This window comes from Bombus pascuorum, chromosome 4 (assembly GCF_905332965.1).
Source record: "Bombus pascuorum chromosome 4, iyBomPasc1.1, whole genome shotgun sequence".
In the NCBI taxonomy this organism is placed as follows: Eukaryota; Metazoa; Arthropoda; class Insecta; order Hymenoptera; family Apidae; genus Bombus; species Bombus pascuorum.
In genome coordinates, this window is record NC_083491.1 from 1305208 (window position 1) to 1327738 (window position 22531).

At 38.8% G+C, this 22531-nt stretch overlaps 1 protein-coding gene across 2 annotated transcripts in view; it reads left to right on the forward strand.

Annotated features, from left to right (window-relative positions):
* The window catches only part of LOC132906397 (titin-like), a 64683-nt gene extending 42152 nt beyond the window's left edge, over positions 1–22531 (forward strand). The window contains exons 8-11 of one of the 2 annotated variants that reach the window (XM_060958553.1): positions 1642–2580; positions 16567–16841; positions 17279–19573; positions 19877–22531. In XM_060958553.1, coding sequence (XP_060814536.1) covers positions 1642–2580; positions 16567–16841; positions 17279–19573; positions 19877–21073 — 4706 coding nt within the window. In that variant the 3' untranslated portion in view covers positions 21074–22531. Of the gene's footprint in view, positions 1–1641; positions 2581–16566; positions 16842–17278 lie in introns of both variants that reach the window. The other variant, XM_060958552.1, reaches the window with a different exon arrangement.

Below are 22531 nucleotides of genomic sequence, written 5' to 3' on the forward strand. Positions count from 1 at the left end.
CAAATTATTGGGTTGGCAACAAAGTGATCGCGGATTTTGTCATTAGGTGTTCTTGACAAAATCCGCGATCACTTAGTTGCCAACCCAATAAATAGCGTTAACGGTATCGAAAGCATTGTACGTACAATATGTTTCTACTTCTTGTTCCATGTCTTCTTCCTATCCGCAAAAGGTTATTTTTCCTTTTGCCCGACACAACGAAGCATCGTGTTTCGCGAAAATTGCCTCGTGCGAACGAGTATCTATTGTTGTTTAGCGTTTTTTATCTATCGCGTTTCCAGCGTTGCGCGTGCTATGTTACATCATGCGGTAGACCGGCGGTATAATAATTACAATTACGTAACTTTTTGTTGGCGCGTTTCGGACCATACGAGTCATAGTTGTCGTAGGTGATTCACCTACCATAAATAGCTGCCGTATTACAAATAAAAAAAAAAGATGGATAAAAATAGCCGATATTATTCACAATATCGAAGCTACAAACGATATACGATATACGCTTTAATCGGAATTTTTAGTCGCAAGGTGCTATTTCGGTGAAAGATTTGTTGTTACAGGCGAGATGAGTAATTAACAATTTATTTAATGTACTAATAATAAACGGTAGCGAATACGCGATGACTTGAAAGACTTTCGATCCTCGAACGATTCACCCAAAACTTTCCGGCTTCTTAAATCATACCGTGCTCGTGCTTGTCAGATTTCACGCGCGCGCGTGCACACATACACACGCACAATGCAGTCTACCACGCGCAGCCCGCATGGCACCATGCGTTCTAATCTATTGCTAGATCTCGTTCTAGTCTATCGTAGAAGCAAAAACACTACCAGACAAAGGAACGTGGATCTGATTGGTTATTTTTCAAAGACTCAACAATCATAAAGATAAGCACGCGTATTGGCCGAAAGCGTCACACACAGCGATAGCGAGCGATAGAGAACCCTATGTATACGAATACACCCTTTGCCCCTGTAGCGTCCCGTTGAACATCTTTCCAGCTCTGTACAGTACTTTTGTCGCTACAAACTTACTATACTTTTAATCGCTCCGCACCCGTTACACCGATGCTTCGTTACGAACCGTGTTTCGTTGTCATTTGGAACAGAATTGAAATTAAATCGATAGCCGAAAAATTAACGCGACGTTCAAACGAGGCGAACCAAGGCGAAGGAAGGAAACATCGAAAGGAGGAAAGTCGCGTATCGCGACATATGTACGTAGAAATTTAATTACGAAGAAAATTAAGATAAGCTTTGTTAAACGCTAGAAAAAGGAAATATATGAAAAATGAGAAACTCTTGGTGTTATAAATCGATAATCCCCCTGCCCTCGTATATATTCAAGCAAATCGCGTTAGACTGTCATCCGTTGAAAAATGATCGTAATTGCCGGATGAATAGCAATTGTGATAAGCGACGGTCTTGCTTGATCGTGGCTCGTAAACCAGTAAGAAATACAAAACGTTTAACGACGATTCCACCTCTGTTGCGATATCGCAATTACACGCTTAATTAGAAAATTAACGTTACTCTATTTATTTAATCGACACAGTTTCGCTGGTAATAAATAATCAAAATAAATAATAGAAGTGGATAAAGAAATAATCGAGCTAACGAAAAGGTATTTTTTTCATGTTGCAGACGGATTTAGACGAGCGTATCAGGTCCTGGTGCAGTGGGCGAAGCACGCAGGTTCGGAGGACAACATTACCGTGGTTGTGGTCTTGTTAACCCCAGCCAGCGCGATCGCAGCCAGACCCCTATACGCCCATCCGTACCATCGTTTGCAAGTGAATGATATACTCGAAAAAATGAATTCGAAGGACAAACCGCTTTTCCTGGACATCGACGATGCGCATAACGCGATCAATTCAAATATCCTGAAACAAGCGATGATTTCTCAAGAGTCGCGCAATCACGACGATGCTGGCATTCTTGCGGCTAGCAATGGCAAACACGAAAACGGCGACGCGGATTACGATTATTCCGACTTGGGTCCTGAAACTGACGTAGACGCGGTTGACGACGTCGCTACGATGCCCGTTAAAAATCTTTCCTACGAATTTTACGACGACAGCGACTCCGCTCACGACGAAAACCAATCCGGCAAAGACTCGAACGTTCTGGACAACATGGACGTCGACGAGTCGATGAACGCCAACTTGAACGCCAATAATACCGACGTTACGCACGAACCGATCGCAGGTAATAATTTACACGACGACGACGAAGACGACGACGACGACGACGACGACGATGACGAGAATGACAACGACAACGATAACGACGACAACGACGACGATGAACACGATCACGATCACGTTCACGATAATAACGACAATGACGTTCCCGATGAGATCGCGTTATCCAAGGCCCAGGTGCTGGACGAAAGTCCTAAAATTATGCACGAGGTAATTCACGAGAAAATGAATAACCAGGTTTGCGAACTACTCAGCGAGGGTATAGGCGATGAAGAAACGAGAGTGAAAAATGACGAGCAAGTGGATGACGCGCAGGATGTCGTTGACGAGGCTGGCCCCGTGGACTATGACGATTCTCCGCCCTCGCCGCAGGCAAACAGTAAGTGTGAATTACAAAGTAAATCGCGTTTCTATAAACGACGACCTACTTCTTCTTGGATCGCGAGATGCGTCTTACTATTTGGCAAGTTCATTTTCTTGAGTTTCGTATCGGTCTATGATTTTTCCAGCTTTTGAGGCAAATTAAAACGAGGTATCTTTCTTTCGTATCTGACAACTCGAATTAAGTTTCTTTCCCGCGAGAATCGTAATTCGTCTTCTTTTCTATCGTAAACACATCGAAAATTCAAGTTACGCAGGATACGTATCGCGTGATATGTAAATGGTGCAACGAAAAAGAGGTCCTTCGCCTCGTGAAAAATGATTTATCTGTTAAAGGAGAAAAAATTTATCATCGAGATTATATTTGTTTCGAACTGAAACGATCGGATCGGATAGTCGTAGAGATCGAGAAACAAACAAAGTTTGACGATTCGTTTTATGCGAAGAAAAATTGATTCGAATTAATTTTCATAAATAACAAGCAAAATACTTTTAACATAATATCAAGATCGAAAGGTGGAGATATTTTTTTATATTTTACCTTTTATATATCGTCTATTGGCTTGAAACAGATTTTCTCCAATTTATATCAAAGGCGTACTATACGCACATCGAGTGACAACAAACGGAAAGAATTAAATTTTTGCAATCCGTGTAAAAGACTGATGCGAATATAATCGATAATTTTAAGATATCGGCAACTATGGAATGATAATTGAAAAATGAGATCTATGGCGCGTAAACGTTTTTACAAGAAAAAGAAAGTCATGCGTTTATTTTGTACGAGAAAGATAACCGGTTAACAACGCCTTTTCTTGTAACGTTTTTCGTGGTATGTATTACCATATTCCTTTTGCGCTGGAACGTTGGATTTTGGTGATTCCAAAAAACCGGTTAGAAAGAGGATCGATACCGTCGTTACGCGAAACTCGCATTATTTTAAGCAGTAACGGCATTTCGAGAAGGTATTTCAATTCCAGCTATTTAAATTACCATGTAAATTTTAAATAAGTATTTTAGAAGAGCTTTCATCGAGCTACGCTACAGGCAAGTGTCTGTCGTTAGATCGCAACGAAAAAGAATTTCACATTATGTTGCGACACGAAGAAGAGGTTGCTACCAGTATCGGTTATTTAAGCATAATACGTAAAAATTAAGTGTCTAAGCTTTAATAGACGAAGACAAGGTTAGAAGAATTTACGTTAAGGAGAAAATGCTAGTCGTAGTTCGAAGCTGTGAATTGATGGTGAATTGGAATTGATGGTACAAGTTCACCAACCGTGCGTTTTCACGAGAACAAACATTTTGTACAGCTTCTTTAATTCTCTGTCGATCTTGTCGATAGTCAATAAGTTGTAAAAAGCGTGAAAAATATGTTACAGCGTAAGATGTAACTTTATCTTAAAGTTAGCTTTAAAAACAATTTCTTGGATCATTTTCCTAAACCGTGCGACGTTCTTCGTAAAACCTCTTTACCTTCGCGGTGCAGATTTCACGCGCAATTGTATACGACTTAGTAATCAATTTTCATAATCGTGTTCCCTAATCGTAATTCCACGTTTTGTGGATTTTCTAGAAGATAATAGTCCAGATGAATGTTACAGAACGATAGAAACTGTCGTTTTCTCGCTATCATCTTCCGAGTTTCAAATTTGGTCAGACCGGATTTGGACGAATTGTCCGATATTAGACCTGTTCAGCTCATAAATACAAACGTGAAACGTGGGACGCTCGAGAGCTGTTACACGTTCTTTCTATCGCCTAGGAACCCGGCCCACTTTCCGCTGCACTTCGGCTTTCACCACCTTGTGCCAGTCACTGCGTTTCCTGCACTGATTGTCATCCGCCTCGCAAAAATTGCCAGCCTTCTCCCAACTCTACAGAGTCTTCCTTATCCCTTCCGTTACCGTAGCTATATCCCTACAGCTGCGATGTACGTCTACGATTTCCCTATCGAACCGGCATCGTTTATGTCCTCGACTTTTCTCATTTATCTTCGAAATATTTGCCATCGTTTGATATTTGTACGGAAGGTTGGTCAGTCTGAAAAAGTACAACGTAACATTTACGATACATCAGCCTAATTACTCTTAATTACTCTCCCGAGTAATCGCCTAAACTCTTGTTTCAACAAATATTACACTGGAACGTTATAAAATGTAAGTGTACAGTAATAAATTGATGTATAGACGATAAGAAGTAATTTACTCTCGATCGTAGCAAGTTTCCCTCGTAAATAAATTCGGCTCTTCATCGCCGAATTGATAGGAAGAAACGTTAACTTCCTAACTGCAATCTCAGCCTACGAACATGGTGATTCTAAAATATTCTCCATAAGTTGGACGACATATAAAAAGATGTACATTTATTGTAAATCGAATACGCAAGATGCAGGGTGGATTACACTGATTAAATAATTAAAAAGACGATGTTCGGTTGAAGAAGCTGGTGAAAATTGCCGTGTATTCGCTAAGATTCGGATCGACCAGAGGATTCCTCGACTCGTCCTTCGGTAACGGTATTGATGAACGTCGTTTTATAAGAAAAACCTGACCAAATAAAATAACAAATATGTATCTAGAAGGTGAGAGAAGAAAGGGAGGGAAGAGGAGATGGAATTGGTAATACGAAGTAATAAGTCTCGCGATGAAATACAGGATACATCTGGAGTCTAGACTATATTAACAGGCAAATGGAAAAAAACATTGATATTTTATTTTATTTTTTCTTCCAAGGTACACGGTTATTCGGAAGGGTGTTTCGTTTAGCTAGAAATGGTGGAATATCTCTCGAGGGATCAAAGTTATAAAAGTTGTTTGGTATATGGCCATTGGATAGTGTAAATAATTTTTTCGTATGTGTAGTAGTGGATATCAAAGTTGAGATACTTTTTTTTTTACGAAACCTTGTATGTTTTTATTCGTAATATGTTGACGTTTGTTCGGGTGAATACAACGACCTGTCGCACGATATTATTCCATGTAACGGAATGTGATAAATTAGATCCGAAGATGAACGTAAATTGGTAACCGAATCCTGCGTGACTGCACCATCTAATTCCATCGAATTACGTCACATAAGATTCAGCTTCGGATCTAATTTACGACATTACATGGTACGATATTGTGATTTAATATCTCCTCCACTACTAAAAATATTATTTGCTCTTCCTAATGTCCTCCTATGTACCAAACGACTTTTCTACGAACAATTCTTTCGTAACTTCGATCCTGCGGATATTTCATCGTTTGCGGTTAAACGAAACACCCTGTACATGTGATGAATATTTCTATTTGGATGTTTATCGATGTTAAATTAATGTTACGTTCAAGCGCTAACATAATTCAGACGGAACACGGTATACAGAATTTTACATACGGACGTGTTTAAGGGGAGCGTAAGGTTGAATATTTTCGTTCATGAGCAATAGGAAAGCGTTACCGACTGTTTTCTTCGAAGTACAGTATGATATTAAAAAAGGAGAACCGTCATGACACTTACGTGCCAAAGAAGCCACGTATGCCGTTCATGTATGCGCGCAGTTATTCACTATACCACGCCCCTCTTTTTCTATCTGTCTAAATTTATCTGAGCATGCATTCGCAAGGTCGTTTTACTCCTACTATGTCGTCGGTGAATTTTCTTAATATTTAATTCGGGTTGTGAGAAAATTAAATATACTTTTACAACGGCTATGATAATTAGAAACTTTGGTAAGGACATACGGCTTTATTTATTGAAAATCGATATCCCAGGCGAAATATTAATATATAATTTCTTGATGCGGTAAATATAGAGATATAATTAGTTATATCTACACAGTTTCCAAATTTCTTTACAATTGAATCGTTATGAAACTAGAAACTTGTTTGATAGGTAAAAATTTATGATATATCTCTTCTTTTATTCTTTTATTCATTTTCTGTTTTTATCCCACCCTTCTTTTTTAGAGGCTCAAATATAATTCATTTGAAAAATACAGCTTTTATATCGTTCAAACGTCTTACGAATCTCTGGAATTATTACCAATAACTATGATAATTATACGCGCGCAAAATTCACAGTGTCAAATTTACCGCCAGACGGTCGAAGTATCTGGAATCGTCGTGAATACGTGCGATTGGATAGGACAGTCGTGATACATTTGGATTGGCTCGTGAATGTGCGGGCGTCGACCAATGGCACGCCATGCCGCGTGGGTCGACTGGAGGGGGTTCCGGCAGTTGGACTCGAGCCCCGGACGATTGCGAATGTGCGTCTTCTCTCATCCTGCTTGAGTTGTTTTCGTCGTGTAAAATCACTCGAATTAGTGCATAGTGCGTTTTGATAATAAATTAATCGATTATTTCTTCTGAGATCGACGCAAAAACTTTATAAAGTTTCGTGTAGTATTCAGAAGCAGACGGTGCCGGTGAAAGAGCGTTCTCTAAGGTATGTACGTTATTCACGTCCACCATGAACCGTTTACGGAGAATTTAAATTTGGAACGGATGCCGGCCGGCGTTCGATCTGCCGGTTGATTTCGTATCATACTTAGGATTTCGTAGCCAATTTTCGAAATGTTACTCGTTATATCGATTCGTTGGTAAAATTTTGTTTCATTATTGTTCTACGAAAGGCCAACCATCGTCATGGGCTTGGCTGGATTTCTTAGAATTAAATTCAAAGGTTGATGCATAGCCAAGAAATGGTGAGGTGGTAGATTCTTTCCGTTCGTCTTCACGCGGTGGAAGTAGAATTTCTAATAGCTTTTTTCTTTCTTTCCTATCGATTTCGGTTATTCGGAGAGCATACGACATATGCAGCTGTTTTATTGATATCTGAAGATTGCACATTGTTACAGTAGCGGTGTGCATTTGAAAAATGAATGGTAAAACGAAGAATTTGTTTGCTCCTTGGCGACATAATCTACACAACTTAAATGTATATATAGCTGAAACGTAGTATCATTCGCGTTCCATGGACACACTGTGACGTTAGCAAAATGGTACAATTCAAAAATCACGTACAATACGTTTTATAATCCGTATCGAATTTTACAATTTTATGCGATGATTTATTGAAAAAGAGTAGCCTTATGTTGAACGTACCTATACTTTGTTTCTAAGTATTTGATATAATTTTAAAATTTATTTAAATGTTTCGAATTTCTTCAAATGCAGAAACTAATATAGAACATAGAGATTTGAGCTGATATACTACGTTTCTTCGATTAACCAATTATCTTATTAAGTTAATTTCATTGAAATTATTACCTATCGTAATTAATAGATTCGTGTTTATATAATATTTATATTTATATTTCATTGGTTTCATTTTGATAATGCTATACACATAACAGAATTCTTACAAGTTCTAACTGTTTAACTTGTTAAACCCATTATAGAATAATTTAGGAAAATATGTTACCTCGTTAAAAATTAGATCAAAATTGAACAATATTTGCAACAAAGAATTCTCAGAAAATTCATTATCTGTACGAATCTTTTTCAAGTACTTGAGATTTTTTAAATATAATGTAATTTTAATATATAAAAAATATAACAATAAAGAAGAAATCGACTTCGGTTAAATGCACTGTTTTACTAATTTTACGATATCTCGTTATCTTTGTATATACTATTTAGAACATGGAAACATGCATAATTTATATGTACGAAAATAATATCCATATCATGAAAGTATAGCGGTGAATTTGCAATGCAGGATGCACTGTTTAATTTTTTATCAGTTTACCCGTATTGGTCACAATCGACGAACATCAGCCTTTTAGAATTTTCAAACTATCATTTGGATACGGGTTTCCACCATCTGCTTTATTTGCAAAGCGAATAACTTTTATGAAGCAAAAAGACTAGTCAGAGTTATCAAAGAATATAGAATTTTGATATTAGAAAGCAATTTTAAAAATCTTAATTCCTCTAGTGCGTTTATTAAAATTTTATTCGATTAAACTTCGTTGTAAGACACGCAACATTTTTTCCAATATTCATGTATTTTCTGATAACGTCTAGGAGTAGAATCCAAATGTGCCAGTTTACAGTTTTGATTGCTACTTGTGTATGTATGTAGTTCAGTTATAAATCTAACCTAAAACAGTCTGTCTAAAATCTGACCCAGTCTTAAACCTAACCTCATTTACCTGCAACCTCGATAGGCTGTAATTTAATGTTTTGCGAACGTGCACGTCCACGTCGAGTGGACAGTATAGCGTAACTTTCTTCGAAATTAAAGTTTTCTAAACTCACCGATGCTTTCTTTTTCTTTTTTTTTTTTTTCTTTTTTTTTATAATACTCTACTAGTCAAATATTATCAGAAAATTTAGAGATCATTTAATAATTCTTCTTCCTCCAATACAAAATTTAATCTTTCGTTTTGTAGATTCGTTGTCGCATAATTTATTATTTATTTTTGTAAATGATATTAGAAAAATTAATTTTTATTATTTTCTATAAATTTATGAACGAATTAAACAGATATTATGTATTTTAGTATAATATAGATCTGTGATATGAAGAAAGAACTTAGTATAAATGTTTTAATGAATTATACATATAATTTTGGAATTATCGAAAAACTGATAGTACGATCTAAGAATATAAAGAAAATCTTAGATAAAAAAGGAAACGTAAATTATAATTCTGAATAATATTCTCTTTTCTAAGATGTTATACTGTATAAACAGCGTGAGTCGCATTACCGTAAAAGAAATATAAATATAAATAATATGTTAATACAAACATAAATATTTATTCTGAGATGGTTAATTACCTTGACGATGATGGATTAAATTCGCATATTATGTTTTGAACGTCATACGTGTTACGTATATCTTTAATCGATTAACGCCTTACGAAAAAATACCTATAAATATTAACTGATAATTATTGTACTGTATGAATTGTACGACTCGCAATAGGAGATATCATGGTATACAATAAATTATATCACGAACATCCTTTTATCTAATATCGATAAAAGCGAAAACTTTTCTGCATTTTTGCACCACGTCTTTCTATTTTTTAAATCGATCGATGTTAAACATTCTACAAGTAATAGTACTCCAATGGTAGTAGAATATACGTACCATGTTAAAAATTTGCGCGTCGACCCATTGCGTGTCGACGCAAAAAAATTAGGGGTGTCGTCAGGTAAACACATGGAGTAAACGCGACAATGTAAAACGGGAAAAAGTGGAACACGCTGCTCTGAAGCGTGTTAATTAGAAAAAAACAAAAAAAAAAGAAAAATATTGTGAGTATTATTCCCAGTGGCGTTTGTTATATAATTAATATTAAAAACTCTATGTCGTTGAATCACGTGCTGCTAACTGTATTGCAGTTTTGAAAGCCCGAAAAAAGATATAAGCGCGGTCGGTTTAGCGTGTCACGACATTAGCGAGGTCTCTCGTCTGCAAGCTGGTAATTGGATCTTACCTAGTGCGTGTAGCATGGATCGGCTTACCTCAAACTTAAGTAAATTACACTGGCCTACGTAGACGACGCATCGCGTTCTTCGCGGTCGTGATCTTCCCTACACCAATGATATAGGAAGATGGGATAAACACTATCGCATGCGGTACATTAATTCGTCGATTCTTCTAGGAAAATGATGGAAAATTATTTAACGACGAATTCGATATCTCGTGAATCATGCTTGAACTTGGTTAGCTTTTATAAACGAAAAGCTTGGAGGAAAAATGCTCTACAAGTGATACAATTTTTTGTTTTGAAACGTTTGAAACGTAGCCAAAGGTTGAACGTTTTACTTCGACGTACATACACGTACGCATCGTACGACAGAGAGAAACATGCAATCCAAATATAAAAGAAAGAAATTCTTTGAGGAAAGATACACTCGAGTAGCGTATAACTATTATAAAATACTGCCGGGCAGAGAATGTAATGTAAAACCATATTAACTGGTTAACTACTATGCTTCACTGGTTACTCACACTGTACTATATCCTATGCTCAAATAATTACATTTCCCCTATGCTCGAATATTAAACGTTCAATCGGTTATTATCTGAATATCCGGCCATTCAATTCTCAAGGGTATTTGCAGCGAAAAGCATTATATATGTATGTGGAAATATTTATCTGTAGTAATTAAATTAGGAATACAATTTATTTAGTTAATTTCTACATACATCTTGAGACAATCGAAACGTTTCACTTTTATAAAATATCGTCCTTTTCGGATTTGGGAGTTGCAATGTCGATTAACGACTTACGGTCATAAACATCGACTTCTTGATTAAAAGAATGCGCGTTTCTCTTTCAATGTTATCCTAAAACTGCTTGCTTGATTCGTAGAAGGAAGTCACGGATTACGCAAAGAATTGAAATTATTTGAATTACAAAATATTCAGGTAGACGTAGAAAATAATTTTATGTACGTTCGATACTCGACGGTATTTGCAACAAATAGGAAACATTTCCTCCTTATGCTTTTATATCTGTTAGAATTCCATATAACGATGTATACATGTATACAAGTCGACTGGTTGTAAAGCAAGAACTGTAAAAAAAAAAAAACTGTAAATAAATTGCCGATATATCGACTTATCGCTATGAACAGATTAGCGTTTCGAGCAAAAGTGAAAGTAATATTCTCGTAATAATGGATAAGCTTTTTCTTTTCATACGTCATTAAATTGACATTTTGTGGCGAGACCCTTCATCGATATATGCGTTTCAAGGTTAGGTCTATTTTTAATTTGCGATACTTTCTCGTGCGAACCTTCGTGATAATGTGGACAGTTTCATGTCACTTACTGGACGAGGGAGGGGATTCTATACGATACACAGCTTCTCGTGATACAAGATATTTCCAAATTTTTCGCATCGATATTATAAATAAACGTGCGAATGAAATTATGTTGATGTTTCATCTCATTCGCAAATAATACGCGTAATTTTATCTGTAGTAGATTCACGGATTTTTAAGCGTAACATCGCCGAGCGATCCTTGGGTCTATCTAACGACCATGCAAGACCTAGAACAGAACACCGCTCGATATCGTGATTCTTAATCGCGTTTGACGAAAGAGGAAGTAGAATAAAAACAGCAATACGATTTCAAATAGAAACCTCTCGGTATATGTGTGTGGTAGTCGCAACGCGTGTGTAGCAAACCGTAGCTGTAGTAAACGATCGCGGCGTGACATTTATTGTCCGTGCGAAGCCGATAATTTGTCGAGCAGCGATCCTCTTACTTACGTCGAATCATTGTTCTCAAAGTCGTAACCATCTGTGACGTTTTACGTTCGTTCGTATCACAGTCAGTGACATTGCTCTTCCGTTGCTTTCGATACGATCCAGTCTTTCCCAAATACTTACTACGTTGGAAAAGTGTAGCGCATCGTTGCGTGTTTCTCAAGCTCCGCCGCACACCGTTCTAAATTCGCGCAAAACATACGAGTCGACGCGATATAAATATAACGAAACTACGATGATCGAATTCGATGATTTTTAAATGAAAAACACTAGGCGTATATTTTTTCCCAAACAACCAACGAAAAATGGAATATTATTATTTTCGTTAGAAATAGACGAAACTTTTCAAACAAACTAGTACTTGTACGCCATTCGAGTACGAGACCCGAAACGTAAATAAAATTATTAGAAAATTCTCATAGTAAACAGAGTCGCGTGTTCGTGGGTCATATATCGAATTCGTCGTGTTTGCTCGTTATCTATGATCGTTCAAAGACCGATACGTACGACCTCTCGCAGATCGTTGGGAAACCACAGCATCCTTGTAAAGAAAATATGTACTTTTTGCCATTCGAAACGGGTACTGTACATCGAATGACAACAGGGATCGGGTCAGGTGCAGCTTAGAGAGACTGAGCCTCGAATAGCGGCAGAGTGTCGGTTCGCTTTTATTTTTCCTGTCTCTGTTCTGCCTGCTTGTCGCCGGTTTAAAATTAGCTCTCCCTTGCTCTCTATATACACCAAGTTGAACCGATGCGTTGCACCGTACGTACGGTCGAAACGAAGAAAAAAGCGAAGAACGAAGAAGCAGGAGAAAAAGAAGTAGCTAAAGAGAGAGAGAGAGAGAGAGAGACACGCGTACGGATACAACGGCAGTCCTCTTTCGGGACAAATCTTTTCGACGCACGCTCTTTTTTCTTTGGTTTTTTGTTTTTCGTCTCGTTCCGATGAATCTTCCTGCAGACTTCGTTTAGTTTAGGGCATTGTATATGTATAAATACGCGACACAATGTCCCCTGGTGTATACTAACTTTGGATACAAATTATCTTGAATAACGAATACAAAGATGATGATAAATTCAACGTTTTCGTTATTTTTGTTCGAACAATGTGCAGCGTCGGAAACGATGCTTCGTTAATGGAAATCTGTTGCGAGATTAAAATTATCGGCCGAAAGAGAGCGATGGAACGCAAATGCAAAGGAGCGAACCGAGAAAAGAGGAGGACTACCCGGCTAAAATAGTTGTCGTCTCGGGAGGGAAACTAAATGGATGCAAGTATGTATCTCGAAAGTTGCATGCGGAGATCGTTGGAACGGATTTGCGTTGGTGGTAAGGAAGGAAGGTTAGAATTAGGAACGAGTTAAGACAACGTTCTCCGCGTGGGTTGCCCTTTTTTTGGCATCCCTTGAGCCTGTTTCTATGTACACTTTTGGCTTCTAGAGTTTTCGATTACGTGAAGTGGCAACTGCTATCGCTTTACGCTATAAATGTATCTTTTAATAGTAGTTGCACATCGCGATCGTTTCCCCTTATTAACCGCAGAAAGAATATGTATGTTATTAAAATATTCTCGCTAGATCGCGGGCGTTCGTTCGTCTGAAATACATTAAAATATGAAAATGATATACGCGTAGTATGGAAACGTAATACGTGAAAATATACAGAAGTATATTCATTTACGCAAAGAATACACAAAATATGCAACAAGTGCATATATCGAAAGCGTGCTGTAACGATGAAACGTTTATTAGCCACGCGTGATGACTACACATAGTTAAAACTGCAATAAGCTATAGGCATTTATTTAATATACATACGTGTGTGTGTATATATATATATCGGACTTTTTTGATAATAATATATTATAATAAATCTCTTATTTAATACCAATAGCTAAATAGTAGGTGCGTAGTATTTATAGCTTAGAATATATCTGTGACCATAATTATTCGCATAAATAAATAAACGATCGAAAAAATATATGATTTGCAAATAAAAAGGATCAGCAAATACACCAAAGTTTAAGAAGATTCTTGGTTTCTCTGAAATATCCTAAGCTTCCTTTTATATCCTGAAATTCTCTTAAACGCGATTCAAATAATCATCGCGTAAATCATTCTCTTCTCTGTCACATCACAACTTCGTTTAGTTGGTCGATTTCATTAGTTGGTCATTTATGCATCGTTAACGTTACATTCGTTCGTTATAGCGATACCATGTTAGCGCTGTAAGAGCAAGAGATGAGTTTTATTTTCATAAAAATATTGGGACGCCCGATGTTCTCGTACAGAACGACGCAAATAAATTGTGCATGAGCTTAAAACTAATTCAACGTATAAATATAAGCAAGATATGTATAACAAGAGTGGCATAAATGCCATAAACTAAACGCAATGCGTTTCTGGATATTTTCAGTTCTATCTATTCGTTGGTTCCTTTCGATAACGTTTCATTCGAATAGAAAGAAGAGAAAAGAATTAACTTACGATACTATATACAGTTAGGAACATAAATATCGTCGAATTCTTTCAAACGGAATAACTTTTCTTTAAATTGGTCCAAACGACAAACCTTTTTGACAAGTCGGAAGGATTAGTTTATTGGACGGACGTGTAAAGCAAATTTTGAAAAAATCGCAGTTGCTCGCAGTCGCGAAGAAAATTGCAAAGGATTTACATTTAAAGGATTGATAAAAAAAAAAACGTAAATCGATTGATATCGTTCCGTGGCTTCGAATCGTACCATAATAAGCGATCACGACATTGAAATTTCATACAGACGAAACTCGCGTTCGATGATCCGCGACATCGCCTCATCCATATTTTATCGATACATATCGCTTTTCATGGATCGCATCGATCATTACCATAATCCGCTCGAGCACAAGCACACGTCATAAATTGCAGAAACATTGGCAAATTTTTCGTAGCAAATCTTGCGCGAGTACCGATTCGCGTACTCCGCTGCCAACTTTTCCCTAATTTATGATACTGAAAGAATCGACGTGTGTGTGTGTGTGGCGATTGGGGTGTTTTTCACCTAGGAACCTATCGTAGAGTCTGTTTCAACGACCGAACACGAATATCGGAGGAACATCTCGACGAAGCAAACTCGAAGGGGTGGGTCGATCAGCCGGCGCGGCGCGGCACGGCACGGCGCGGCTTGGCGGAGCGATGGCATCCCGTACGGTGAATCAGAGTATGGGGTGAATTTGATGGAACACCGGTTGCTCGTCTTTAAAGCGAAATTCCCTGCACCGACGGCAGGGTGAGTCACCTTGTGTGTGCAGGGCCAGAACCAATCGTAGGAGCGGCGTTCCCGTTGGAGATGAGGTGCGACTGTTGCTATACGCGGTGTGTGTGGTGGTACAGGTGGGTGGTGGCAGGGCCGTCGCGGAAGGGGGTGCACCGGGGGCTCTCTAGACTAGATCGATAATGCATCTGTTGGCGGGCGTAGTTCCTCTTAGTCAGCGGCGATCGCTCCTGCGGCCAGATATCCTACTACGAACTCGCTTACTTCTTCCACTTGTGAGTACTAATCGCCCTTTCTCCAACGATCACCGTCTTATATTTCGCGTTTACGAATTGCCATAGTTTTTTCGCCTTTGCGTTCTATCTCGTTGCATTTTCTGTTCTGTTGCAGCACGTTATCGTGTCGTGAGAAAAAGAAAGAAAAAAGAGAAGTGACGTGGGATCGCAAACGGTAGTAGAATAGATCGCGAGCCGATCGTCGCGAAGTTTTATCTTGATGTTTGATCTTCGATGCTTCGAAGCAATTTTTTTTTCCTTCTGTAGCAAGCGGATCGTGTATCGTTAACGCGTAGGGTCGAGCCGATCGTCTTTCACCTACGATCCGATGGTCTTTTAACGTAACTGTCGATGCGAGTACCATCGATGTGTACGTTGTCTGCGTGTATTTAGTTTGTCGTGGAAAAAATTCGAAATTCGTAGAAAGATGTAAGTAAGCGATTAAATTGCCAGGCGAATTTTGTATGTTTCGCTGTCAGTGCCAGAGTGTCGCTTGTTTCTGTATGACACGGTACATGCATGTGTACGTAATTAGTATTTTATTAGAAAAGAACAAAATTATGTAAACGCTTTGTGCTGCATTTATTATCATAAAATATTAATGTTAAAAAATATTACAGAGTTTACAAATACGACTAGTTCTTTTAATTTAAATACTTGGACGCTACGACTAATTTCCTGTAAACTGTAATCTAAGTATTTCGAAAATAAATAGTCGTGTAGATAAAATTACGTTTCTATGCAAAGAAACAGATTCCAAGTTCGTGGTTTCTCGTCGATTCGACGATTCCATTTCAGCGTGAATCGATTTCCACGAATTTTGTCGGTTTTGGTCACCGGTGATCGTCTCTTCGACGCGTTAATAAAAAAAAATTATATTTTTTTGTTTTCGTTCGTCGATCGTCGCTTCGATGGTTCGACTATCCTCGGTCGTTGGAGCTGCGCTTTATCGCTGTGTTAAATTTCTAAGGCCACGACTTCGCCCAAGCGAGTTTATCTCATCGTACGATGTGTCCAAGTATACTTAAATCGTTAGCTATTTCAGGATATCGTTTCTTTTACTACGTTTAGTCGATTCAAATTTACAAACGTTTAAGAATATCAACTGTACGATATTTACAGGATTAGTACGCGACAGATGCATTTAGAAAACGACATTGACGTAAACTTTGGATTGATTTCGTTTTAGCTGTTATTATTAACTGGTTGTTTATCGATATTAATTGTTCGCAGAGCCTCTTCAGCATGCACTGATCCACGAACCGGATAATGTAGCGGACAGCGAGGATTCCGAAGACGAATGGAACTATTATCGTATTGATCCGAACAAAGAAAAAGATTCCGTAGCGTCCGTCGACGAACCCCAGGAAACGAAAAACGTGGAAGAATCCGACGTACCAGAGTTAGCTGTGGAAGATATCGAGTCGAAAATCCAGTCCGAAGGCATAGAGGAAGATATTAAATGCGAAAGTCCGAAAGAGGAATCGCCTAAGCTTATTGACACAGAGGTATTTTTCAATTTTAATTGCAAATTTTTCATTTCCACTATGTTTTTTTTTTATTTTATTTTGGTTTTTTTTACAATTTGTCCTTATGGACATTTGGTAAAGTGTTATATCTTATTGGTGAGGGAAAAAAAATAAAATAAAATAAAAATAAATATAGCATGTGGGTGGCTACCCCCAGCGGGGTGCCAGCTTCGTTTCTTCTAAATTAGATCTTTTATGAGTTTCCACTATGTGTATATTATTTCTACCTTTGCCTATAATAATCCGCTATTTGTTTGTTTACGATGGCCAAGCAACTGCTAGGTCCGATTTCGTTTGATCCGTTTTATTTCTTTCCTTATATTCTGTTTTATTTTGTCGTTGAATTTAACATTTCGCTGGATCTTAATTAACGCGATATTGTTAGGTTTTAACGGAAAATCATCTTTTGCGAATAGATTAGCACCGAAGATAGAATGGAAGAGAAACCGGTAAAATTGGAGGATCATCGCGCAGAGGAGGAAGATCAGCCGAAGGACATGGATTTTCAATTGAATCCTGACGCGGCAGAATTCATTCCCATTTCACCGCAGTTTATAGGAACAAGAATGAATCTCGTCGAGGATTATCCTGTTTCTGGCTCACCTTTCAAACAAGTTCCACAGATGGACGACATACAGGTACCCAGTCAGAGCGAATTCGAGAAAGAAGTATGCCAACGACCAAGAGAAGTCGAGGTCGAAGAGAAGGAGTACCAAAATGGCGATAGCGTATCATGTCGTACCACCGACTATACAGATTTTATGCCTGATCAACAAAAGGTGACCGGTATATCCGGGAATATGGACGATTCTGAAATATCGTCGACGAAAGCTGAATTTGGAGACGAATCGGCGGTCAGCTTCTTAACGACTAGCGAATTCCACAGAACGGGTATCTCCGCCATAGACGAATCTTTCTCGAGCTCCGACCGCGAGTATGACATCGCCAAAGATCCGATGGCTATGTCCTTCACACCCAGCGACTTCGAAGCGGCGTTCGACAAAGGCGTCGACTTGAACGCCGTTCATAATCTGAGCAACACCGATTTGGAGGATAAGAATGGCATTATGGAAAAAGAGGAAGACGAATTCATGGCAGAATCACCGAACATGGAAATTGTCTTGAAGAGCATAATAAACACCGGACCCACCACCGAGGAACTGCTGGACAAGAAGCCAGCGTTTCCCGACAAGCTCGTTGACGTATTCTCGAATCTGTCTTTGCAACAAGAAAATTGCCAAGATGATTTCATCGCCGGCGAGACAGAAACCAACAACGTTGATTTCTTAAATCTGCGATCGGAGTCTTACCAATTGGAACGAGAAGAATCCGCGAAATACGATCGTTCCCCCTTGACCGAGAATTATTCCGCGGAATTCGAGTCGAAAAAGGAACCCGTTTCCATTGACAACGAACAACCATTGTCGCCTTTGAGCGTCGACATAGACGAAACCAAGCTCGTAGACGAGGCTAGCGAGGACACCGCTGCTCTCGCTGGAAGCGATCTTCAAAAAGATATTTGCTCGAACGAGGCTGATACTCCCTCGTCCTTGTCACCGGTTCCTGATGCGATGGAAAGCGATTCGATGATAGGAACCGCGGACAGCGTGCAAGTTGAGTCTTCCACGCAGGTTCGATCCTCGTTACACGCGGATGCTCCGGAATTTATACCCACTCAATACAACTTCCAATCGTACGGTATGGAAAGCAACGAAACGGTTTCCCAATCGTCTGCCGCGGAAGCGATTGACGTTTGCCAAGTGCCACGTACGGAAGAAATCGCTGGCTCTTATCAAACGTATTCCACAGAAGCTGGTGACTCGTTCGAACTGGTTCAGCAGGATATAGTTTCGAACGTACAGTTCGACGAGAAGGAAGTGGACGATTCGGTATGCACGAAATCACCGGTGCAGGGAGTGAATTTATTAGATTTTGCCGAAGAACAGCAGGATGTTTGCGTGAAACATCCTGCCTCTTTGATGACACCATCCCTTTCTCCCCAGGAACTTGAGGAAAAACCCGTTGACGATATTGTTTGTTCTATGGAACGTCCTATCGATATTGGCCAAAAACTAGATGTAACCGAATCGAAAGACGTTACTGTGGAGGATGAGGCGGAGGAAACAACGAACTCGATAGAGGAATCGATGGAACCAACGATATCGACGGAAACGATGGAAGTGGTGGAGCCAAAGGCGAAGCCAGTCGAAGAATTTACTTTGAATTTGTCCGATTCTATGCAAGAATTCACAGGTTTGGAGAACCAATTGCAACCTACGGAGGAAGAGATTCTTAAATCCGAAGTTGTTAACGATCTTGAGGAAGAAATTATAAAGAAGGAAGAATCGGGAAATGTCACCGCAGAACTAGAAAAACTCGCAGAACCTGCAGCCGAAGTAGAATGCATGCTACAAGAGAGGCAGGAAATGGAAGAAGTTTTGCCGGAAGTTGATAAATTAGAAATCAAAGGTGAGCTGGAAACAGAAATCGAACAATTAAAATTGGAAGAGCCAAAAATGGATCAGATAGAAGTTAAAGAGCCGGAAATTAAGGATCCGGAAATCGAGGAGTCAGAAATTAAAGAACCAGAAGTTAAGGAGTCGGAAATTAAAGAACCAGAAGTTAAGGTGTCAGAAATTGAAGAGCCGGAATTTAAGGAGTCCGAAATTAAGGAACCAGAAGTTAAAGAACCAGAAATTAAAGAACCAGAAGTTAAAGAGTTAGAAATTAAAGAACCAGAAGTTAATGAAGCAGAAATTAAAGAACCAGAGATTATAGAGTCAGAAATTAAAGAACCGGTAGTTAAGGAGTTGGAAATTAAAGAACCAGATGTTAAAGAATTAGAAATTAAAGAACCAGAAGTTAAAGAAACAGAAATTAAAGAGCCGGAAGTTAAAGAAATAGAAATTATGGAGTGTGAAATTAAAGAACCAAAAATTACGGAGCCAGAGATCAAAGAACCGGAAATTACAAAGTCAGAGATCAAAGAGCCAGAAATTACGGCGCCGTCAGAGATTAAAGAACCAGAAGTTAAAAAACCAGAAGACGTTAAGGAAATGGGAGAAGTCAAGGAATTGGAAATAGAAAAGCCAGTGCAAGTTTCAGAAAACAAAATCCTCGAAGCAGCCGCAACGGCGGCCGTGACCGCTGCAGCAGTCACAGCGGGTGCAGTTGCAGCACAAAGCAAAACGAAATCAAAGGTATCCGCTGCAAAACCAATGAAATCTTCTTCGAAGACGCCTGCACCAAAATCAGTGCCAACTTCCCCCTCGAAAACTCCAAGTTCCACGACACGTACGCCGACTGCGGCAACGAAAAAGCCATCGCCACCCTCTCGTCCGAAAGATCTGGACGCTCCGAAGAAATCTACGGTTTCAGCCGCTACAACGGTTAGCAAACCATCGGTTTCGAAGACCGGTACAAAAACAACGACATCGACTACTACAACGAAACCAACTAGCAGAACCAGCGTCAGCAGTGTCTCTAAACAAAAACCTGTCGCCACGACGACCTCGCCGAAACCGACTTCCACCGATAAGAAACCTACCGCGAACGGTGACGTGAAACCTTTGAGTAAACCAACCGCGACTAAACCTTCCAGCAAAACACCGTCCATAACCAAAACCACGCTAGTCAAAACATCCACTACGCGACTGTCCACCGGAACAACGACAAAACCGAAACCAGCATCTGCTACCACCACGACCATCAAATCCAGCACAACTCCGAAATCCAGCAGCACCGCGACCAATGCTTCCAATGCTACCACAACGGCTAGTACGAGACCTAAAACGGCTCCAGCCGTTGGAAATGCTATGAAAACTCGCTTAAGCGCCAGCAAGTCCCCGATAATCGATAAACAAGTTAAAGAAACAGCCAACAAGCAGATTTCCATGGGGCGAACAAGTACCACTGCTAGCAAGACGACTCGTCTATCTACCAGTGCTTCTACCACGACCACGGTAAAACGCGTATCCTCGACAACGAAAACTACCACGGCTGCGTCACCAACCAAGAAATCTACTACCGTAACGAAAGTTTCCAAAACTTCGTCTACGGGAAAGACAACCATCGACAAAGGAAAGGTACTACAGAATGGCGTGTCCGAGATAAACGCGTTGATCGATTCGATGATCGATGACGTGCCGAAGAAAGATCTGTCGCCTGTAGTTACTCCAAACGATAACCAGCTGATCATGAGTTCCGATTGAATTCGCGGTAAACGAGACCGATTTCAATCTTAGTTTTATGTCGATCGTACATCACGCACTGATAAACGTTCTATATTTACCAAAAAAAAAAGAGAAACATCAGAACATCCGCTAAAAAAAAAAAAAGTAGTTTCTTAGGGAATATATAACGAACCGGAAGAAGTTTTTACTATAATTAGCGTAAACTATAAAATATAATATATTAATGTGTATATGTACCGATGAAGTAATAAGTCTGTTTATCTATATCGGCGGAGAGAGATTGTGCGAGAGAAAGAGAATGGATGAAAGCGTGAGAGAGTGAGAGAAAGAAAGAAAGAAAGAGAGAGAGAAAGGGAGAGCGTGCGAGAGAAGATGGTGTAAGAGAGAATATATACTAAAAAAAAAAAAAAAGAAAAAGAAAAAATAAAATATATGCTATCGCTTTTGACTGCTTCGATTGTGCTGGAAATGTGATGTCTTGCTGGTAGCAAAAAATATGTAATAAAATCGGAATGCGAGAGAGAGAAAGAGAGAGAGAGAAAGGGAAGAAAGAAGAAACGCGAATTAAAAAGCGAGAAAAATATCGAATGTTTTTTTTTTTTTTTTTTTTTTTTTGTAAATAAATGGACGCATTTCCGGAAGCGGTCTTTGAGATATTAATTGAAGAGGAATGTCCACTCTTGGTGCTGTATCTGGCCTGTAAACATGACATTACACACGCAGCGCAAGTTCACCAAGTCACCAACAGTTAAAATTTGGAATCCGGAGAGAGTGTTACGTCACGCTTGGCCGTACGAGTCGGTTTCTTAACATATTCTTAACGTAAATGACGAAGCTGGACGGTTTTTTATACTTTTTAATTTTATATGTGCATTATACTTGATAATAATTAATCGCCGTAATTTTTATAGAAGAAAACTTACATTACACATACATGTAACGCGTATGTACAAATACGTACGCAAAAACATATAAACATAACATATGAACACGAACATATTCACACATTCGAACATACACATACACATAAACACAAAACGTGGACGACAGGTAACATATATTTATTTTTCTTTGTTTGTTCCTATTCCGAAGTTGAGTATATTGCGAGAGAATATTATAAACTTGTCATTCATTACTACTATTCTTATGTATTCTCTATCCATCTATGTACAGCACTTCTATGAGTTAATGTGATATCTATTATATTAAATAAATTCGAACAAATACGAAACGGAAGAACAATTTATGTGTGTAACACGTGAAAATCAACTATACACGTAGCGTGGAAAAATGCGAGCAACGATGAAAGAAGAGGGATTTATTCAAAAGAACGATCGCGATACGAAAAAAAGAACCGATTATTACCCTGCTAGGACCATTTCGTTGCTCGGTTTTAAAGGTGCGACTGAATTATACATTCAACAGGTATTCGATCTTTATTACCATTAAACGATACGAATAAAGAAGTAAAGAAAA